The sequence below is a fragment of the Triturus cristatus genome, chromosome 11 (assembly GCF_964204655.1).
Source record: "Triturus cristatus chromosome 11, aTriCri1.1, whole genome shotgun sequence".
NCBI lineage: Eukaryota > Metazoa > Chordata > Amphibia > Caudata > Salamandridae > Triturus > Triturus cristatus.
In genome coordinates this window covers 141,342,771-141,359,513 of record NC_140594.1, presented here as the reverse complement: position 1 = coordinate 141,359,513, position 16,743 = coordinate 141,342,771, and the positions used below count along the sequence as shown (strand labels likewise).

Below are 16,743 nucleotides of genomic sequence, written 5' to 3'. Positions count from 1 at the left end.
AAGCCTTTTATGAAAAAGAAACAGGAACTGGCATCACAGGAAGTGCAGCAGCCATCTTGGATTAGAGAGCAGCCAGTGGAATCCACTGTGCCCACAATCTTGGGTTGGGCATGATGATAAAGTCCAGCTCCATCTATTCCTGAAGAACTATGGGAAATGCAAGATTCCAGAAACAGGGAGTGACATCACTGGAAGTACAGGCGCCATCCTCAACTGGCAAGCAGTCATAAGAATCTACTGCGTCCATCATCTTAGACTGGGAACGAATAGATAGTCCAGCAAACTCGACCAGCAAACTCGACTATGGCAACGCACTCTACGCCGGCATCAACAAGTCCATACTCCGCAAAGTGCAAACAATACAGAACACTGCGGCCAGACTCGTCCTCGGCATCCCCCAACACGAACACATCAGCCAACACCTGCGGCGACTCCACTGGCTCCCCGTGCAGAAGAGAGTCATCTTCAAAATCCTCACTCACGCCTACAAATGCCTGCACAACAACGGACCCAAATGCCTCAACGACAGAATAAACTTCCACGTACCCAAAAGAAACCTCAGATCTTCCAACTTCCCACTGGCTGAAACCCCGCGCATCCACAGAGCCAGATCAGGCGGAAGATCGTTCTCCCACATGGCGGCCAAGACCTGGAACGAGCTACCGGCAGACATCAGACGCGCCCCCTCCCTGAACACCTTCAGGAAGACCCTCAAGACCTGGCTCTTCGGCTGAACGGAGAGGCGTACCCCCCACCCAGCACCTAGAGACCCTCACGGGTGAGTTGCGCGCTTACAATTCCCTGACTGATTGATTGAGCTCCGTCTGTTCCAAGAGAACTACATGACAGTTAAGGCAACATACAGGATTCCAGAAGGTAAGCAATGGGTTTCTGAAAGAAATACGTTTTCATCTTAACATGTTTTTAGCAGAGGTTTAGGCTTTAAGGGAGAAAATGTACACGCATTCCTGAACCCAGAATGCTGTTATGGTGTTCTCAGCATCCTCAAAGGAGGACAGTTGGCTAAATAATAAACGTATGTAAAAGTTTGTATCCTACTTTTCTAAATCTGTGGTGGCATAATTTGCTTTCCTCGTAAAATTCTGTAAAATTTTGTAGATTGGCGCACTTTGCGGAAAAGGCATGGTTTCTGCCGAAGACTGAGCTATTCTGAGTTTTCATCATTAGCAGGGAATTCCGAATGATGTCTCTCGCATTGTCACCTGTTTTATTATCTTGTGCCCCCCCACACTTTGCTTATCTCTCAGTTTGTGACTATGTCAGAGTTTTACAAGTATACAACAGCCTAAGCCACAGCTAAGATATATATCCTGCTCTGAATATTGACCTTATGGTTGTAAAAGTGTCTAGTATAATAATTTAGCGTGAAAAATAATTTCTCTGGGTAATAATTTCTACCTCTGAGTCATAAAAAGATGCCATTTGCATGCCTCTGTGGCATGCGCTTGCAGAACTAGAGATGCAACAGTAATTAATCTGGTACCAGGAGGTTAGATGGAGAAATATTGCTAGAAGAACAGATTAAAAAAAAAAAACATGAGCGTGAACGGAATAGAAATAGAACGATAATTATGACAAAAGTAAACCAGCATTTACAATGCAATAGGTCTCGCATTTACGCGAGTTTGAGCTATTCACATTGCACATAACAATGCCTTTTATTTTTGTTTTCGTTTTTAAAACATAAATAAAAGGCATTGTCATTTACAATGCCAATAGCTTAAACTCGCGTAAATGCGAGACCTATTGCATTGCAAATGCTTGTTTAATAAGGAAATGTATCTCTAATAACTTGTCCACACCTATTCCCTTTCATAAACAAGTGCATGGAACAGATTCACCTCAGAAGTTATTACTGAGGTTGATGTCAGCTAGCAAACGGCACGCTCTAATACCAGCGCACAACAAAAATGAGACGTCATCGATGTGCGCATTTGCACTTTTGGCTCAACGGATGGGGGCTTTCTTGAACCACAGACAGTAATGTCTCCAGTAGGAAAACCGCCAAATCACTCAACAGCATAACACACTGTTATAAGCAGCAGGGCCACTGGAATTATGTGATTGTGCGACCACTGCTCTTTTCCGCATAATTATAGATCTGACACATTTGCCACACATCTCATCATTTGCTGCATAATCTGTAGATTTCAACAAACAAAAATTTTGTTTCTAGTGCAAATTGTTCAAAAGTTAATAATGAAGCGACACGTTTTGCGCGCAATGGAAAGCCTTTTGCAAAGGTTGACTGGTTACATTTCTGTTGCTTATTGCTGCATTTGGGTTGTAAACTGGTCCTCATGAGGTGCAACCAAAGCCCAGACGAGTCTTAAGAAATGTGTAAAGGACAAAATAATAAAGTAATAGTATTACAAAATCTTACACATTAAGCCGCATCATGTGCCTTTTTACCGCATAATTTTCTCAGCCATACCACATAATTTGGCCCTCTCCTGCCACATAATTTCAGGTGCTCTGGTTATAAATCAACTTCAGCCCGCCCCTGCAGCCATACGTAATAACTAAGGCAGGTTGAATCAACGTTTAAATCACGCCTCTCTGAAAGCCCCAATTACAACTCCGACTGCACTTTGTACGATTAAGAGGAGCTCCGAAAATAGCGATAACTCGCTTAACTCCTCACACCGTCAAGTGCAACCATTCTTGGCAGGTGGCTGGAAATCCACCTCACGCCGATAACTGCATAATCACTGCCGTTAGCATGCTCTGCGGGAACACGGCTTGAATGCTAAGACAACTCATGGGTTAACTGACAATAATCTTGTTTTTGCATAGCGCTACGTGCCGCACTTCAGCTGTTTTAGGAACTATGAATAACACAATGAAACTGTAACCCAATTTAAACCACTCGTAAGGACGGAAGGCTGAGTAGAGTTTCAACTCATGACCTTCAGGGTACTGCATTTTACAGGCGGCTGAATTTCAGCTCACCGAGCTATCGTTCCAGAAAAGTTAATGTTAGTTTTCTCCATTCACCCAACAGCTGTAGCGGGTCTCGGCCTTACTGTGGGCTCCATTTCACGCACTGCTAGGCCTAACTCACGCTGTGCACCACTAAGGATGCACTAAAATGCGGGATAAAGACAAGTCCAGTCGTGCACAAGGTATGAAAGGACGCAAAGTATCTAGTAAGAGACAATAAAACATCTTCATCCGGGGAACATAAAGTTAAAGGGCTCCTGTAGGCACACTGAGTGTGGCCAGAGGTTGACATGCCTAAACAAGTTTGAGCTATTGGCATCGTAAATAACAATGCCTTTTCTTTACGTTTTCAAAACATAAATAAATGGCATTGTCATTTACAATGCCAATAACTTACACTCGCGTAAATGCGAGACCTATTGATTCCTGCTGAGGCATGCCTTCCTCCCGCCACGGCGGAGACCCCACGAACGAGACCTCCTACTCGCAAGAGTATAACATGTCTGACAGTGCATCGGCCTTCACCGCACCGCACCCAGGGACTCTGGAAATGTTCAGTATACGATATGATTCTCCCAGACCACAAAAAAAAAACCTCTGGGCACCAATGTTCCCCGGGTGAACGCACAGCGATGGTAAACATGCCGCCGGTCCACAGCCCCTGCACACGCGGGGACCTTCCAGGAAGGATGCGATGATTGAAATGTGAAAACATACAGCCTCCTTCCAGCTGCAGCCAAGAAAGCATGAAGTGACTGTGGGGGAGGGGGCCTAGAGCGCACGTGACGACTGATGTGCTGACAGGGCTGCTGGCTCTCTCCACTGTCTCTCGGCGGGTGGACAGGCCCTCATTTGGGAGACAGAACATACAATTTTCCATGTATTATTTTCCTGCTGGAGCCCTTCATGAACCCTCTGTGCCCTGGGTAATTCAATGCAGGGCTCGGCCGAAGAGAAATAAGATCGACCTACAAAAATCTCATTCAATGGGCCACCTACCACTAGACTTTACCGTTCCCGGGCAAAGCTCCATCTGCGCTAAGATGGCGGCCACGCTTGCAGCGCCGCTCGCGTTCTATCTCCCTAGTGCCAGCGGCTCCAGTGCGAAGTGAACACGTGTCTGGGTGTGTGCGGGTGCATCGCCGCCCTGTCTGAAGGCTATTCATCCACAGACTGAACCATTTAAACCAAGCGCTCGCCATGACGTATTTGCTTGGCTTTTTCTGCCGGCCTCGCCTGCCAAAAGGTTTCTTGTCTTTATGGGGCCATGTGTTTGGCCCCATAAAGATAAGAAACCTTTTGCGACCAACGCAAAGCAAGCGAGTTCACCCAAATGGGACGGCTCGAAAAGCCAAGCAAAAACGTCATCGACACCTCTGTTCCAATGGCTGGCCACCGTTTAGCATAAACGGTGACGCCGGCCAATGGAACAGAGGGAAGGGGCTTAAAGCCCCTTACAGAAAATACCCTGTTAACACTAAATCTCACCAGCGAGACTGCGTATGCACGCAGCCTATGCCAGGCGAGACCTAAAAACTACTGGTTGTATAGATAAAGCTGGCAACGTGGCTCAGTGAATTAATCGGTCTTTGCTGCAATGTGGCGTGACCTGCATTTCATTCGTTTGAAACCTTGCAATGCTAAATTATCCTTCCGACATGGATAAATGGAATGTTACACAGGATTATAATAAACTGGCATTGACTGGACAGTAATAAGTTCTGTTTAATACATATTACAATTCTGCCAGAACCATGTGGTCACAATTTACATAAGCTTTTTGTATGAAAGTCTTTCATTGGTAGTTAAAAAATGGCTTCTGGGTTAGCAATATTCAGTTTAAAGGTACATTAAATTAACAGCGCATCCTCTGTGTGGCTTCAATGGCGACTCAAAGCTCGCCTTAGGGTTGGGTGTTAATGGAAAAGCACTAAATTCAGTTGAGAAAGCAGAATGCAGCCTTAAAATCAACCAGTGGAATTTTCTCACAATACTGCATGGTTTAGAAAAATTCACTAGGGGGTTTTCCTCTGTACCTGTTACTTCCTCCAAAAAGTAAGAAAGGTTTAAATTGCTTCACAACTCAAAACCAGACCCCTCTTTATCAGTCCAATGGGAAATTGTCTAGGCTAGTGCATTACTTGCATTGCTTTCTTATGTCAAAATGTTTCCTTGTTGAGTTTGAAAGAAAGTAAAGGCTTGGTAGTGTTTCCCCCAAAATGACTATCCCTTCTCTCTCCTTTTAGATACCCTATCTCCTTCTCAGCTCTTCCACTTCCGACACCAGGCCAAGAATGTGTCCCGTATTCTTTGGAGAAAGCATTGAGGTCAACCCGGAAGCTGTACAAGAAATCAGGTGAGACAACTTTTTATAGGAACATCTTAGGTGGATTGTTGGCCTTTATCATGTCACCGTTCTCTTTCCATGAGTGGTTTACCGTACCCTTTTCTATACAACTTACTAAACCCACTGCCACATGATGGAACTAAGAGAAACCTGGTTCAGTAATAATGCGATCCCCGATGATTACCATCTCCTCACTATTGGTTTCGAGATGATCGGCTGGAACGGAGACGCAAGTATCTCCTAATTTCTACAGTGACCCACAGTACCAAGGCCATAGCCCTTCATGCTTGGGGAAGTCCTTGAACTGACCTTCTACCACCAGAGAGCCAAGGACATCCTTCTAGCGGCCGTTATCAGTCTGTAGATGGACAGACCGGAATCGAAACAACTCGGACCTTCTTGAAACCATGTAGGGTTTGGCCCTCACTCAGGCAGTGACCAGTTTTATTCCACGTTGAACGATTAGTGCAAAATTCACACGTTTTCATTTAATGTGACCTATCCCACAATCCAGCTCTGGCTTCTGCAGCTTCTGCTTACTGCATCAGCTGTTGTGACCAGCTGGGATAGTGTATGCTTGGCAGACCGGAAGTGAACACAGGGCCGTGGTACAGGGTCAGTGCTTGAGTGCTCTAAGTACAGAAGATTAACACTCTAAGGAGGATACAATTAACATAAATGTACGTAACTGCGCGTCAATAGTTTTCCTATTAATTAAACAAATTTGCATTAACCGAGACCTTTAGCATGAGAGCGGGATCTAGCCGGCCCTCGTGTGTTTTAAAAACCATGGCCTCTTTGCTGTGACTGCTCGCTATCCTGGTGCCAGCCACTATATTTCTTTGACAGACAGGACTCAGTAAGGTCAATATAGCCCAGTGCGCTATTCACCTCCTTCATAGAGATCTTTGTACATGTCAGAGAGCAACGTTTAACATGGAGATCTTATCTTTTTGTCCTTCTGAGATCTACAATGGTTGCTAATAGCACCTGTATTTTACAATAGCAAGAGACTACTCAATTTGTAGTAAACAAGATGCCACTATGCCTGCAGGAAACTTGCCAGACACGACCTGCATGTTTCACTGTGGCAATGCACAAGGCACCAGTGACCAGGAGTTTGCCATCTGAGGGTGATGCTATAAAAGTGGTAACCTGATGGTAATAATTTGGGATGCATAGTCTCATGTGGTACATTTTGTGACAACACAAGATGACATGTTTCGCCTCCTACTGCACTCAAAATCCTCTTCAGCAGGTGAAATGGGACAGGGACTCATTCACATGGGGCAAACACCTATTTAAATGTGTCCCTGCCTATGCAGCCAGCAGCGCTATCTCGAGCGCAAGCAGTTATCAGAGCCAATCCACTGGTCCTGGGCAGACACCACTGCCATTCAGTGGCAAGACCTCCTACGGTACTGTGGTCTCCACCACAGAGGAGTTAAGACTATGCTTTCTTCCATGTCATGGCAGCAATGCCATGCAGGTACTCTGTAACTATTAAATAATGTGGATGTTTTAGGAATTAAAGCCTTGCAGAATACCAAGGGGGCAGTTTAAAGTGTGGTGGAAAGAGGGAAATTTTCCAATATAGCGTTGGTAGCCCTGCCCTGTTATAGGGTGCAGCTTCTGATACAGAAGTTTAAAAACAAATACATGCCCCCCACATAATAGGAGACAAACTCCCAGCAAGTCAGGGATATTTATTTTTAGTTTTTCAGAAACAAAGCCACTTTTCAGGACTTTGTTTCTAAAAAAACTCAAAATATATATGACAGCCTTTGCGTCATTGTGTTTCCTCCAAATATGTTTGCAGAGTACCACCCTGGGCAGATTCAGTGAAAATTCCCTACCAGAGCACCAAGTACTCTATGGCAGGCCAGCCGCTGTGCAGCTGTGGAGTCATCACTGTCACCAGCCCACCAGACAGTGGCGGCCAGCAGGGATCGAAGGCGAGGGGCAGAGGAAGTAAGAGGGAGAGGAGGTAAACATTTCTTTTAAAACTTACCTGAATACCGGGTCTCTCCTCTGCCGTCCCTCTGTCATCTCTCCAGTCGGAACAGAAAAGAAGGAAGCATCCAGCTCCCAGGCTCCCCTGAGCCAATCACAAAGCTGTGGTCTGAGCGCCGTGGCTCAGCGCTCAGCCAGGGAATGGTTGCCTGGGTATGTTCTCAGTGCAGGCTGTAATGCAGCCTGCATTGAGAACAGAAAAGGTGTGCATGAATGTTTGGCCGGCCCTCTACATTCATGCTCAGGTTGGGAGTCCAAACCACTTCTCCCCTGCCCTGCTCTGTAAGCAGAGCAGCCCTACCCTCCCACAAAGTTGCCGCAACAGGGAAACATAAAATGATAATAAAAGCGAGTTATTATCATTTTATGCTTTCTTTATTTCACTGCTGCAAGCAGTGGGGCTACGCCATCCCAGATCCTGTGGCAGGGTAGGTTCTTGAACGCTGGACCCAAATCGGTGTCCATTTTTTTGACCGCCGGGTACCGTTGCAGGAATCACTAGACAACGGTATAGGTTATTGACCTGAGAAAGTAGTATGTAGTTTCCACTTACCAACTTGTGTAGATAGCGTTCATTTTGGTCCTGAAGAAGTGCCCAGATCCCCAAGACGCATAAGACACGAAACATGTTGACTGATCGAGAGTAGGGCACATACAGCTAGATACATAGCCTCTAGTTTACTGCCACTCTCTATATTTTAATCAGGCGGTTTACCTTTTGAATAAATAACTGTTAGGACTAACTGACCTGTTTTAATCACTTTCTCCTACATCTACACCTACTAGGCCCCTCACCCCTATTGCACACTGCGGAAGGAACAAAAGATCCCCACTAAAGAGCCCCGTACTGGGTGCCCGTCAGGTATTGCAGCGCCGACCTAACGAGGGGCAGGCTCGAATGATGAAGCATGACACCTAGCTTACTAGGTGTGTGAGAGCTCTAGTTCCGAAAATGTGAATACCCCTTTTCTCCCCTTTAACATGGGGCCACGTTTTTCCTAACCCCCACTTCTTATTTCTTCCTGCTCTCACCCTTGTCTCCAGAGGAACTCCATAGCAGAGGAGCCGTCACTGCCACCAGAGCCCGACCCATTCACACTTCAAGTGTGACACTTAGGGGCCGATTCCAATTTGGGTTGGAAAGCTCTCCGACCGAGCCGGAACCGGAGTGTTTTCCGACCGAGCTGGACTCCTGCAGTCTGACCGAGCGAGTACGAGGCAGCCGCATGCTGCCGGACTCAGTTCGGTCGGACTCGCATAGAAGTCAATGGGAGCCGGTAGTACGATGCGTACATGGGCTCCCATTGACTGAATGGGTGTGTCTCGCACAAGGGCACCCCCTACAGTGGGTACGCATCAGTGCCATCCGCACCGTACATGCCTTTGTTGGGCAGACCCTTGGGTCTCCCCCTGTGTCCTAGTCGGAAGGCTGCGGGTGACAGGGGGGTCCGACGCCGCCCCCCAAATGCAGCTTCCCAGACATTTTGCGAGCCGGAAACTTCGGCTTGTTCTGGCTATCCAACGCGTGGATTGTACTGGCTCGGTCGGAATTTGCCTCCATTGCACGGCACGGTTTGCTTACGGACGAGGCGTACGGAGTGGTTCGGATCCGGAAATGATTCGGTCAGCGATTTTGCGTTTCTCGCATCGTACTTGCTCGCTCGTACAGCTGTACGAGTAGGAACACGCGTACGGCTTGTACTTTTTACGTCCGGATCGCGTTCGGAGCCCTTCCGAGCGACATTGGAATCGGCACGTAAGTGTGCCTCGCATTACCTAAACCTCGTCATCCCACCCCAGTGGTCCTGATGCGAGGGAGACTTGACCCATTGCCATCATCATGGCACCCATGCAAACATCTTTACTGAGATGAGGTGCCCAAGCAATGCCTTTCCGTGCCCTTGTTTCCCCTCCACTATTAATAAAGCCAAACTCTTCAAATCAATAGGAACTGCAGTTACACCTTCAAAGGGTTCTTTGTCAATATATCAATGAAATATATTGATGACCACTTTGCTGGTTTTTGGGGGGGCAGAAGCTAGTTATTTTCCCCTATCTAACTTTATGTATAAGGCAATATGCATTTGCCACTCTGCATCGCTCAGTGTTCTAACCTACTTTTTTACCCCTTCTTTTTACACAATCCACTTTATTACTCTTGTTTGTGTTCAATGCACTTTTGAAGCATGCCCACAATACTGTTTTTTTAGTTATTGCCTAAAGCATCTTTATCTGTTTGCCAGCCTTGTGTTTTACAAAAAAATTATAATAGAAATACCTGCATATGTGCAAGCAAGGGTTTTTCAGTCAGCCCTCTTCATCCATTGGTCCATTTAAATGTCATTCAGATTCTGCCCGCCCCAGCATACAGCATTGGACCAGTGGGTCTTCCAACTTCATCTATTAACTGTGTTGCACTGCGAATGACACCATTCTGCCTGATTGCATGTGCACAGGTTTCGGAAAAGGAGTATATTTCTGTGCCTGGGCTGCTGTGCCATTCCTTAATTTGTATGTTTCTATATAAGCTTTTTCGCAACAAAAAAAAAGTAAAAAGTTGAATGCTTGCCGACGCCTCTAGGGCTGTATCCTGATGGGCGCCCAGACCCTGTCTGCACACACAGTGGCTTGGGCTGTACACACAACATTATGATATGGTCCCTGACTCGCCTACGGACATACCGCGCTGAAAGCACCTTAGCTGGTCACATGGTCTCTGAATCTTTACCCTAGAGACATGTCAGCATGAAAAATGCCTTTTTGTGCTTTTTATGTCGAAGTGCATACTTTAAGTGTTGATGTCGAACTGCGCACTTTAAGTGTTGGAAATATCCCTTAACAAAAACAATGAACAGTGTTTTCTGAGCAGTCCTTTGTTTTCGCTGTGGACCCTTCACACACCCTTCTGTTAGACAGCCAGGTTTGTAGGCTTTCCACAGTCCAATAGAACATGTGATACCCTGTAATATGGCTTCCAGTTCACAAGAGCAGGCGCTTAGGGTGAACTTGCTTTGCCTCTGGGAGCTCCCTTTCAGTGGCTATGGGGTAGAAACATGGTGATAAACATAGATTTCTATTAAACTCCTGATCACCAAATGTCACGGCAATATCACTTAAGGGATCACTTGTGTCCCTTTTTTAGGTCGAGCATTCGAGACATCTTGTATAAACTTTAGTATAAACTTATATGTGTATGTACTTTGTAGGCTCTGGAGATCAGCCCTAGGACTTGTCTGCTTCCGCTTTGGGACTTTTTTTTCTCTTCAACTACCTCTATTTAACTGTCTTGATAGAAAACGACCAGTAGAGGTCAGTAAACTACCAGAATTGCTTTCTGGTTAGGGACTTTCTTTTTTGATTTTATTTTTTCTGGCAACTTCCTCCATTTAACTTTCTTGATAGAAAACGACCAGCAGAGGTCAGTAAAATACTAGAATCACTTTAGCATTCTCTAGATTCCAGTCCATAGAAATTGTCTTCCACAAGCACCCGTAGACAATAATATTTTTTTCAAATCCTGTATTTACAGTGATATGACCACTGAAGGCCTGATTTTATATTAATAACAGAGCTTTGGACTATACCATTTCCCGCTGAAAGACAATATTACTCTCCATGTGTTCCCATACCTGGCGTGTCACGGAGTTTGGTGCTCACTTTCCCTCCATGTTAAAGAACAGTAGATGTTTCAGCACCCAGGCTAATGTGCTGCATAGCTAAACACATATAAGGTCCCAAAGGCGAGACCGATTGCATTGCAAATGCTTGTTATTTATAAGGCACTGCCACCATATTAGAGACCACTGCTGCTGTTTGACCTCTGAGAAGGCAAAAAACTGAATTCCCGGTAAGTTGAGGTCTAAAATTCAGAACAACCCTGGCCCAGAAGCATTCCTGCATCTGAAGTCATACCACCAACTGGAACTTTCTCAATCTTAGGAAGAAACTCCCTTCTCACCTTCAGAAAAATTCCGTAGCCCCAATTTTCCATCTACTCCTGAACAGATGCCACCAAGTCCTACATTAGACTGTAAATAGATAAATGAACAAATATGGCCTCAGAGATGATGCATTATGGAGTTCCTACATCACCCAGAGCCACGGGAAGTGATCTATACATGGTGAGTGTTCCATATTGGCGCTCATTCCCTGAACTAAAAATATAATAGCAAAAGGTCAGTGGGGCAGCTCAGTGGGTTGAGTCATGGTCACCACAGCCTTAATTTCTTCTAAGATGTAATAAAGGAATCCCATTGCTTTATGTCCCAATAACAACTAGCAGTCAAGTGCCAAGAGGCAACAACGTTTATGGTGGGCGCTATTCAAGGAGTGAATGCTGTGAATACAAATATTACTGGAGTCTGAAGAGATAATTTGCCTCTGCACTATCACTGGGCGACAGGCATCACATGAGCCGTAGGCATGTTTATTGTCTGTTACAGCAACCTCTTCAGACTTCTCACATGTTCTTCTCTTTTTTTCCCCAGGTGTAACTCAGAGGTAAAATATGACTCAGAAAGGCACTACAGTGACCACATCTTCTACGCTCAGGTCCCTACAGTGACCTCATACAGCGAAACGGTCATCGCTACCCCAAACTGCACGTGGAGGAATTATAAGTCACAGCTGTCCTTTGAGCCCCGGCAAAAGCCCTTACGGTTCCAGAGCACAACCATCATCTTCCCGAAGCACACCAAGAACATTTACAGGACCACCCTGAACTACACCTTCGGGGGTAGTAAGCGATGGTTCGCCTCCAGCGTGCAGCTACAGCACTGCGAGGAAACCAGTCCGTGCATGATCTACACGGAGACCCTTTAACTTCATCTGATGGGAACCAAAAAGCTGGACCTTGTTGAGTTGGACGCAAGATCCAGACTTGGCCAGAAGGCATTCAGGCGGTTCGATGCTCATGCGACTCGAAAAGCAGAAGAGTTTCACTACTTGCTGGAAACTGCCAACCTCATGCACTCTCATTCCTTTTCCGGTGGACTCCATTCTGCGGCCTTTGCTGGTGCTTCTGGTCTGTTTCAAGCCAGGGAGATGTACAAAGGGCTGTTGCTTCCTTTAACTCAAACTGGTTCCAATTACTGAGATCCATCAGCCTGCGTTGTACGGCATCTTGGTACCTTTTCAGTGGTCCACAGCCACATTATGCTGTTTGGAAACTTATCATGTACCTCAACTGGATCATTAAATCATTCAGTGCCGGATGGACACAAACATGTTCCCATGGCAGTAATCTGTGGAGTTACTTGATGGCTGGTGGGGTCTTAGCAATCGGAGCTGCACCTTCATTGGTTCAAGAGGCAACTGCTTTTATGGGACTGCAGCCTGATAAAAGATGGGGCACTGTGCAAACCGAAATACTCAAGATATGTGATTTACGGCCTTCAATTATTTGAACATCACATCGCATGGAAGATCTAACCCTCACATATTTTACTTCTTGGTGCAGGGCTACTAGCAGTCTATTTCAAACATGCACACTTTTTGTCAGGAGGTAAAGAGCATTTTAGATTTCGGTAAACCCCTTCCGATTGACTCCCCGGATTGTGACCAAAGGGAGCTAGGATTATTGTTATTAGATCTCCTTTGAGAAAACTACAAGGCATATTTACAAGCCCCTATAGCCACAGGAACGTCAATTTAAATGACGTTCCTGTGGCCATATGTGCTTCGCCTTATTTACAAGGCAGCGTTAAGCCACTTAACATGGCTTAACACCGCCTTGTAAATAAGGCACTATTTTCATGCTACACTTAGCGTGAAAGGGGAGGGGATTGAGTTTTGCTGTGGGTGTTCCACCGCACCACCCATTGATTTTGATGCTGCCCCCTATTTAGAAGGGCAGCATAAATAAGAGGCAGCTCCAAAATAAGACCAGGGAAAACCTGGTCTTAAATTGGTGAAACAAGGAGAAATGTTTCATTTTCCTCGTTTTTGGTGTTTTCGTGTGTGCTGAGTTTTGCAGCACACATAGAGACAGCAAAAGCCCATTGATTGTTTATGTGCAGAAAGGTATCCCTTCTTTCACAGAAACAAACTTTAAAAAAAAATCCATTTTGTAACTTCTATGTGTGCTGCATAAAGTAGCACACATAGAAGTGACACAACGCCATTTAAAGATGGTTTATGTGCAGTAAGGGACACCTTCCTGCACATAAACAATCTTCCCCTCAACGCAGACACCCTTGCACTATGGTGCAAGGGTGCGTGCCTGCCTTGGCGCTAAGCTGCTAATTTTAGCACCAGCCCAGGGGGAAACGCAGGGCTGTACCATATTCTTGTAAATATGGTGCAGCCCTGTGTTTCTTGGCTTAACAACACGCTTCGCCACTATATTGTAAATATGCCCCTAATTTGTATCATCACAGAATATTCCAAATATAAAAAGTTTATCAAAGTTAAATAATTGGAAACAAAAGCCCATAATGTCATCAAATGTCATTGTGCAAAGACCCAATGAAAGATATTTAATGTGAGACATGATACAATAATGAAAAGTGCCTGTAAAAAAAAAAAGTCTGGTGAGGCCCAAAATGCAAGACATTTGATTAGTAAAAATTGCAGGTATCACAACTTGTCTATACACATGCTTACAATAGCCAATTCTAAGTGTCATAAGCAATGAAGCTGTAATGGGTCATACTTTCTTCAGATTGGCATCCACAAATATGAAAAATTAAGATAATTTTCAAGTAAAAGGCAAATTACTAAAGAGCACAGATGTGTCAATGTCTAATGGTTGACTGTCCCCAAGGATTTAAATTATGCATTCCAGCTTCATGCCACGTTTTTAGGATAACCACCGATTATGTGAAGGATTCAATTTACAACAAAATTGTGTAAATTTATCCTTTGTAAATCTGGCATGAATCTGGCTCTTTTGGAAAAGGATGGTCATGCAGGGATTAAATGTTCCATTTGAGACCAGCGTTTTATCTGCAGTTATATAACACGGGCATACCACAAAAAGAGAAGAATATATATGTGCCCAATGTTGTGCCTTACAAGACTGGAGAGACTCTTTCAACTTTGTTCCCACCTTAGCTTTGTACATCGCCTGCATGTGACCATCCGATAAAGAGAAAACATCAATTTTCTCTTTCTCTGATCCTGAAATAGTAACAAACATCAGCAATATGTATTCCATAATGCTCTGTTTGTTTGATGAAATACTTGGTTGCATTGGGATGCACTGGGACATCATTTAATAGATGGGCCCTGTCACCTCCCCTGCTGCTTCCGTTATTCCTTCGCGAGACACTGGCTACGTTTCGCCCACGGGTGATAAAGAAGAAACAAGGAATAAGTGCAGGACAAAAAGAGGGAAACTGGATGTTGTTAGTCATGGTGGAAGTAGGTCAGCATTCCTTTGGGGCAGATTTACAAGCCCCTTGCACCAATTTTGCGTCATTTTTAACATGGGAAAAGTGACGCAAAAGTGGCGCAAGGGGCTTTTAAATCTGCCCCTTAGTTTCGTAGCGACCACGGAAAAGACAAGAAATGCATGAAGGGATGAAGAGGAGAGTAGAGAGAACAGGGACCCCGAGAAAGGGGTGTGAAGGTGATCTAAAAAAGGTGAATCAAAAAGGAAGAGATGGAAAAAAGTGAATAAAAACAAAAGAGAAGAAATAGAAAACCATGGCAGAAAATGTAAGGTAGAAAAGTAAGACCATGGCAGGATATGGAGAGTAAGAAATTGAATGAATGAGGAAATCAGAGAGACTAAGAAAAGAAGGGATGGATTGGTAAAGGAAAGAGTTTAAAGAAAGAAAGGTGATTAGGAAACAAAGACGTAGGAGAGGAGGGAAAGGAGAAGGTAAAATCAAAACAACAAAGAAATCGGGGAACAAACGTTAGAGGGAAGTAAAGAAGGAAGTATTAGAAAAAGGTGATCTGAGAAAGAAAAACAGAAAGAATGAAATAAATGAGTGTGAAATAAAAGAAGGTAAGGAACTGAGGTTGAAGAGATTATAGGAAATAAGGGAAGGACTGAAAAGAAATATAGAAAAGAAAAAATATAAAACCAACTCTTAAAACAAGAGGTTGAGAAAAAAGATTTAAAATAATTAAAATAGAACTGAAGAAATTAAATTGGAAATGAAGACTGAGCGCAGGTATTGAGGAAAGAGATTAAGGGTGGAAAGTGGTGCAGAATGACACTGGTGATTGGAACATTAGTGGGAAGTGGAAAAGAGGTTCATACCAATAATGACATATCAGAATGAGAAAAGATGACATTTAATCTTTAATCATTAAATCCTTCTTAAAAATGAGCATGCTAAACAGTTTGCCTGCTGCCAATGAACTCCGAAGGAGTCAGTTATCACCATTACCAATTACAGCTGTGGCTGGACCAAACGTTGGCCTTCTTAGGTACATTCTGAAAACCCCAGTGGTGGGGACCAGGTGTTTGTGTTTATGTTTAAAGACTATTTATTTTCTATGGGACTAAGAATACATTGTCCATTTGTATGTAGGGGTGGATGAGTGAGAGCTATGTGTAGTGGCTGGAAATGTTTCCAATCATCTTATTGTGCAAACATCAATTAGAATGTTGATGGAATGCATTTGATATGATTACACCTGGTTGGCCTTCTGTCTGGCAATGCCATTAAAGAAATGTGACGTTGCATTGTTATTGTACTAGAATATATTAGGCAATTTACTAAAATGCATGTGTGTCTGCTTAGCCTTTTCTATTGTGTTGTATCAATGCCTTTCTTGGCCAATATAATAGTATGTAAAATATCCTAATATCTTAAGTGTGCTTTGCACAGGGCTTTAAAAATATGTGAATGGTCAGATTGAAAATGCAACCGACTCTTGCTTGCGGATGTATCATATTTTTATTTTTCTAATTATAGTTGTTAACGTGCTCATGCAGCACTTTTAATATTGTATATGTGGAGGTCAGGTACTTAGCGATATGCTCTTATTTTTGTATATACCTTTCTTAATGATATCTTCTGGCACAACTAATAAAAATAATTTAATAAAAATGACATTCTATCTTATTTTAAAGATATTTCAGGCTTTTGTGTTTTTTTCTTTCTTGCAGTGTTATCAAACTCAAATTTATGCATATGCCTACTGACAAGTTAACCAAATTTCCAGCATCTTGTTGCATACTTTTCTGAATCTTGGTGTACTACCTCTCGCCACAAAGATATTGCATTTTGGGATATTATGAAACTCTCCGCCAATGGTTTCGTTCCAAAGTAGTGTATCAAAAGAACAAGAGAGAATGGTTTGGGGCATAATTTGAAGAGAGCCGCCTCACATTCAGTGGGATGCCATTTTGGAGTTTTGGGCTCATGTATGCAAAGGCCTCGCCACCCATCTACCCGTACCCACGCTTGAACGTCTGATACTGTCTGTACCCAAGAGCAATTTCTAAGATAAACAGGATA

The 16,743-nt window shown here is 44.0% G+C and overlaps 1 protein-coding gene across 1 annotated transcript in view; it reads left to right on the top strand.

Moving 5' to 3' along the window:
- Positions 1 to 16,358, top strand: part of RFLNA (refilin A) — a 101,485-nt gene extending 85,127 nt beyond the window's left edge. Inside the window, exons 3-4 of the mRNA XM_085636408.1 lie at positions 5,211 to 5,320; positions 11,812 to 16,358. Of these exons, the coding sequence (XP_085492534.1) occupies positions 5,211 to 5,320; positions 11,812 to 12,145 (444 nt within the window). The 3' untranslated portion in view covers positions 12,146 to 16,358. The remainder of the gene's footprint in view (positions 1 to 5,210; positions 5,321 to 11,811) is intronic.
- The last annotated feature ends 385 nt before the right edge of the window (positions 16,359 to 16,743 follow it).